General features: G+C 41.6%; 1 protein-coding gene across 1 annotated transcript in view; it reads left to right on the forward strand.

Moving 5' to 3' along the window:
- The window catches only part of MAPKAP1 (MAPK associated protein 1), a 131,748-nt gene extending 126,917 nt beyond the window's left edge, over positions 1-4,831 (forward strand). Inside the window, exons 11-12 of the mRNA XM_075260198.1 lie at positions 1,109-1,206; positions 4,194-4,831. Of these exons, the coding sequence (XP_075116299.1) occupies positions 1,109-1,206; positions 4,194-4,313 (218 nt within the window). The 3' untranslated portion in view covers positions 4,314-4,831. The remainder of the gene's footprint in view (positions 1-1,108; positions 1,207-4,193) is intronic.
- The last annotated feature ends 2,069 nt before the right edge of the window (positions 4,832-6,900 follow it).

The raw sequence follows: 6,900 nt of genomic DNA on the forward strand, positions 1-6,900 counted from the left end.
TTTGCTGGATGACAGTCCATAGCTGGAATTATGTGCATTGTTATTAACCCCTGTGTGAACATGTGCATACAAGAGAGGAAATCACAAACTAACAATTGAAAGCAACAATGTAACTTGTGTGGTTTTTAAATGGGTTTTTCAGCCTAAAAATGAGGATGAGCTATCCTTAAGATAGGTCATCCATAGCAGATCTTTGGGGGGAGTCCGACACACAGCACCCCTATCCATCAACTCAACAGAGCTGTCTGCTTACTGTGCCATTCTGTGTATCAGCTGCTGAGAACAGCTGACGGGTGGGGGTGTCTGATGTCAGACTCCACCAGTCTCATATGGATGACCAATCCTTAGAGTAGGTCATCAATATTTTAAGCCCAGAAAAACCCTTTAGGCTAGGGCCTCACGGTGGCTCAGTTGTTAGCACTGCAGCCTTGCAGCACTGGGTCCTGGTGTTCAAATCCCGCCAAGGGCAAAAAACCATCTGCAAGGAGTTTGTATGTTCTCCCTGTGTTTGCATGGATTTCCATCCCATATTCCAAAAAGACATACTGATTGATAGGGAAAAAAAATGTACATTGTGAGCCCTATGTGGGGCTCACAATCTACAATAAAAAAAAAAAAACCAAAAAACCTTTAGGCTAAGGCCCCACGTTGTGGAAACACAGCTTTTTTTTTTTTTTTTTTTTTTTTATATAGACTTTGTTGCGTTTTTTTGAGCCAAAGCTAGGAATGGCTACAAGAGGAATGGGAGATATACTGTCTATCTATCTATCTATCTATCTATCTATCTATCTATCTATCTATCTACTTATATTTCTCCCTACTGCTCAATCCACTCCTGACTTTGGCTCAAAAAAACGCAACAAAATCTGCAACAAAAAAAGCAGCGTTTCCACAACGTGGGGCCTCAGCCTTGGGGTAAATCCTGTACTCCTAGGCAGTCTGTTGTTTGCTTGCTTTAGAGGTGCAGCTCTTGCTGTATCACAATCACTGTATCACTTGAACATATACAAAACTGTCTTTATCATCAGCTTATTGTGTACTGTATACAGGCAGGATTTCCTGCAGGCTTTTAATAGCCTTTTCTTTTTTTTTTTTTAAATCTTCGCAGGCCATGCCATGTTCAAGCTTACCTACCTCAACAACCACGACTACAAGCATCTGTACTTTGAATCGGATGCAGCTACTGTGAATGAGATTGTCTTAAAGGTTGGTTTCATTGACTTTTTCTAATGTCCAGACCTGTGTATAAAATCTAGCATTTCTTTAGCCAAGTTCAAGCCTAGAATTGTAGAAGCACACAGACGTTAGATGCAACAACATGCAAAGAGTACTTGGAGTTGTTTTGGGGAATCTCAGGGGAAGGACTTATCAATCCTAGACATTCTCCTGATACCATTCAGGACCTCTGGGTGATCCCGGCGTTACTCTTATGCCAGTGTCATGTGGGATGTAGAGTGTGCAGATTGGTGTCATGGGCACCAGATGAGGTCAAGGTGTGTTTGCTTGAGGGGTGGTTTCTACTTTAATCCAAAATATAATTTTAGCAATGAAGAAGGTTGCAGTCCCCTACCAAATATATTCTTCAGTTCTGTATTGTGAAGCACATAGTAGCTGTTATGAGAATTTGTGCTACACAATAAAGCATTGAATAATACTTTTGGTAATGTCGTGATATAGCAGAGTCAATACCATCTAAAACTTTGTATTGTGCTGTTATGGCCATAAAATCCTTTGAATTTCAGTTGAAAAGAATGAACACCTGATGAGCCCCATTGTAGTCAGTGGAGTCCTTCAGGCTCCATTGGTGTCCAATATTTTAGAGGTCCATTCGTTCTCCTGGTCCTCTGACTGACCAGAATGGACACCTAGTGCTAATGGGAACCTAGTGTAACAGTGAAGCACAGGCTTCAGGCTTAAGCTAGGTTCACACCTGTGTTGTTGTTCTGTTCTTCTTGACTGTCAAATAATAGAGATGAGCGAGTACTATTCAAAACCGCAGTTTCGAATAGCACGCACCCATAGGAATGAATGGATACAGCTGGCACGCAGGGGGTTAAGCGTCAGGACTGCCATTTCGAATAGTACTCGTTCATCTCTATCAAATAACTGAAAAAATGACCAATTAAATGACAGACATGAATGAAGTGTGTTTTTTTTTTTTCTTTTCTCAATAAATGAAACCATAAGACAAAAAAGTCCGACTTGCAGGACTGTTTTTTTTTTTAATCTGCCAGTTTATGGCAGACACTGCAACGGAGACTCCGCCTTATAAGAACAAATGCTCCGGAATTGTAATTTTCTGAGAATATAAATATTTTTTTAACGCAGACATGTCAGGAAAGGTGAGGGGTGCTCTTTTAAGACACTGATACCAGAATGCCATTTGCAAGTCACTAGATGAAAGCAGAGAGACCTGGTCAGCCTTGTACCCATCTCACTGACCCCGTGTTTCTCACTTCTATCCTGTCATCGAGTAGAGAGAGCCATCCGGACCGCGATATGTAATGTGTTGGGGCTCTCAACTGGTAATGTGAGCTGAGCACATGGTGTGTATACACTGAATTCAGGATAATTAGCAATGGATCTAATCGAATGGTTAATTGCAGCTTTTAGATGCACTGAACAGATATTAATAGCCGGCATAAAGCAGACTTCATTATCTGTGTAGTTAAGTGCTGCCATTTCACTCTGAATATAGCGGTAATGAGTATACCTTGTTAATTTAACCACTTCCCATGTGCAATGTGGATGCCGAGCAATATGTTTCAGTCCACTATAGACACAAAACATCGATTAGTAAAACTATCACAACAATTTGTGAGCACATGCGTAATGAGCGCTTAGTGCATAGATGATGTGATGTGTGTTAGCGCCACAGGTCTGCTTCTCCCATCTTTATTGTTCACATTCGAAACGTGTTCAGCCTCTATACTTTACAGCTGCGTTCTTGGCTATGACACTTATTTCAATGAGCAATATTTATTCAGGTGCTGGATACTCCTATATGAATAGGGCTAAAAGGAACCTGTTACCATCTTTTTTTTTTTTCTTTTTTTTTTTCTTTTTTTTTTTCTTGGACTGATGGCTTAGCATCCCAGTCCTAAAGCTGTCCATGGCCAAGCTTAAAAATAAATAAATTTATGCTCATTTAGAAATGAGTCTTGTTGGATTAATCTCTGGTGCTCCCAGCGCATGTGCAGCTCTTCACTGAAGCAGGACTAGTACACCTTGGCTTAACTACGCATGAACCCATGATCTGGCGCATGTTCAGGAAAGTCAGGCTGAATTACTCCAGCTTCTGTACAGCACAGTGTAGGCTTCGGGGGCAGCAGGAATATTTCAGACACTAAACCACTAATCCATTAGGACCTGTGGGTGGTTTTGTGTTCCAAATGTCTTTGATAGATTTTGTTGGTCATGCACATTAAGTAGAAGTTGGTTGATGGTTAAATGAACAATCACACACAATTTAGTCCACATTGGGAGTTACAGACTGGTTATACATACACATTTTGAGAATGTTCTTGAAATCTAAGATGATAGGACGAAACATCTTCAAACAAAATTGGAAGAAAGCTTCAAACATGGCTGACTTCTTTCCAGACTATCACAAGGTCTGGTAGGTCGACTAAAATGCCTACTTGTTAAATTTCACTCAGCAAATGTGTGTTATAGTGGACTTTGCCCATTTACATCAACAAACCCTGTGTTGTACTTTCTATTGAGTCCATTGCCTTAAGGTATGCTGTCATATAGGGCCTAAATAACATAAAGACTACAATGAATTATACCATGCAGTGCACATAGAACACAAACTCCTATAATAGTGAATGAAGCTGCACCCTATGCAGCTGCCTTTCCATAGATTCAGGAACAAACAATGGGATTTGGTATACAAGAATTGGGTCTGTTGCGCCCTCTTTAGTAGTGACCAGTGCAGTCTCACACCCTAAAGGCTGGCCCCATGTGTGACCATATCTGTTTATAAAGAACCTCAAGCTCAGCAGGCAGAGGTCATGCTGTCTCTAGCTGCCCATGTAACGCTGTCACGACGCATCATGGGACTAATATAAGAGGACAGAGAAAGTTACATTTAGAACTGAAGATGTGTTACTTGTAAAAGAAGGTGAGGGGCGGAAAAAAGTGTTTTTGCTGCGGCGTTTCATTAACTTCCTTTTTCCATACTTCCATAGGTTAACTACATTCTGGAGTCCCGGGCCAGTACAGCTCGGGCAGATTACTTTGCTCAGAAGCAAAGAAAACTGACCAGGAGAACCAGCTTCAGCTTTCAGAAGGAGAAGAAGCCGGGCTAGATACGGACAGGATACACAAGGAGTAATGACAAGCTGGACACGTGGAACCTCAGCGCTGGCTGGCCAGAGAGTCTGCAGCATCCTCATTGTAGAGACACGGATGAAATGTGGCTATGAGGATTTATTACTTGTACCAATCTCTTATCATTAATCTATATCTATATAATCTTGCCCAACCCCCCCCCTTCCCCACCCATTTTCCTCCTTTTTGGCCTTCCTTTATGCCTGTGTGAACAGGGTCCACCTATTGTAACTTCTATAACTTTTACAACTATGTATCCTTGTATTACTTATGAATGCTGACTATGGTCAGGCCTCCCCATAAAGTGAATGTACCCCTGTAGAATCCTCTTCTAGTTAATGTTGTAGAAGAGAGCTAGATGCTGGAATTCATGAATTCATTTGGAGGATACATTTGCGCAATCCCTTCTGTTGACATAACAGAACCAGGCTGTGTGAATTTTCTTACCTTGGATCAGCTTTTTAAAATAAAGAGGAGTATAACGTCGGAGAACCACTGTGTAGAAAGGTCTACTTGTCAGTGGCGTACTTGTACTGTCTAATATTAAACATGGTAATACTTTCACACTGCAAGACTTTAAGTACTTCAGGGGGTTGTCCACACATTACTTTTTTTATCGGCTGAAGGAAAGACAGCTGGCCTACCCTACTGATCAGCTGTACAGTTTGCTGCCATTTCTGTTGTTCATACTATACACATGACTGTGCTCCAGTCGATAGCAGCTGAGTTGCTGTACTGGTGCTCAGCCACTATACAAGTATCGGAGCCAGCTGTTTTCCACACTGTGCCAAGTATAGTACGGGTGTGAGAAGCGGCCCCATACATCTCATTGGTACGAGGACTTTCTGTCAGTCCCTTAACTGATCAGATATTTATGGCCTGTGCTAAGGATATATATCCCAGACTTACTTACAGAAAGATTAGTCTGATTTTCTCATCAGACTCATCTCCGGTGCCCTTGGCCATACTTTGGTGCAGTGAAATTAAAATATACTACCACGGTACCTTCAATAGAGAAATCCACATGTGCTGTCTGCACATTTCTCAGTAAATATTGCTAAATTTTGTCATACTCAGTCGAATGCTGCATTTACAATGATACTCTAAACTAGAAGTACTGAAAGCAAGGGGAGAATAGTTCTGTAAGTACGTAAGTTGACAAAGCTTGAACAGCAGCACATGGAGGCCATTTTGCTGTATACTTGCAAAGTACATAGGGACTTTAAGGGGTTGTGCTATTACAGACACATATTCCCTATCAACAGGATAGGAAATAAATGTCAGATTGCTGGGTGTCTGACTGCTGACAGTCAGGAGAATGAGGGCACAAAGGTCACACTGAAGAGTCCTGCGATGGCATGATGCTCCATTCACTTTAATGGGACTAGCAGGGCTGCAATCTGCAAAATGAATGGAGCACTGGTCATATAAGTGCACTGGTGCTTCATTCACAAAGAACATGTAGGTGAATTTATGGGTCACTGTTCTTCTCATCACTGGTGTTCCCAGCTCTTGGACCCCCTGAGATCTGACATTTCTCCCCTATACTGTGGTCTCCACCCCCCACCCCCCCCCCCCCTTTGGATAGAGGATGTATTTTATTTGACACAACCCATAATATTCCCATAGACTGTATATACATTCAGTGGTTATGAGCCTATTTAATCCAATTGCAGCCATGAGCATGCATGTTTATTTCACTGAGCGTGCATGTGTATTTTACTTAACCTGTCCAATCCTTTGATCAATAATTAACATTTATATGTCAGACTCTCAGCGGTACCCCACACAGCATATTTTGGCAGTAATCGAGAATTGGATGGCTGGCGGCAGCTTGTTTTCCTCTTCCTATTGAAATAAATATGCATGCTCAAGCTATCTTGCATAGATTTGGAAGATTCAGAATAGCTTTTCACCGAAGAAGCGTCCATAAGTGTAAGATCTTTACTCGCTTTTGCAAATATAATTGTTTCCAGATAATTGTCTTAAGCACTTTCTATTTTCAAGTCACTTCTCAGTAGAATGTGACATTACTACTTTGCTTGGGTATACAAGTTTCGCTTGGGTATACAGTCAGGCATCTGAAGTGTCCACTTGGCTTATCTAGTCAACGAAACCAGAAAGTTCAGCAGCGCTTTCCAGAACCTGCATGTAGCTGTGCCCCATATATACTCCAGTGCAGGTCTCTGTATTTTACTTGGATATATACAGCACAGACCTGTTACTATCTTAGCGCTGCAGCTACTTTATTCTAGAGATTAGATTTGATCAAACCTCCACATCCCAATGATATACTGTTAGTTATGTTTATGGGAATATCTGCGTGGGATGCCCTTACTCAATGTGTACCTGCCGCATCTGCTATGTGATAATTGCTGAAACGCACCTGTATTTTCCATTTGAAGCACTAGCAAGTACCAGTGCAACCCTGCAATTATTGGTAATGACACATGGCCGCCAAATGCTGGTCTGCACCTGTACTGCTGCTATTGCTTCAGATAGAAAGTGCAGGTGCATCTTGGCAAATAGCATATCAGATGTGGTCAGGACATACTGTGTAAGGAA

The sequence above is a fragment of the Leptodactylus fuscus genome, chromosome 11 (genome assembly GCF_031893055.1).
Source record: "Leptodactylus fuscus isolate aLepFus1 chromosome 11, aLepFus1.hap2, whole genome shotgun sequence".
NCBI classification, from domain to species: Eukaryota; Metazoa; Chordata; class Amphibia; order Anura; family Leptodactylidae; genus Leptodactylus; species Leptodactylus fuscus.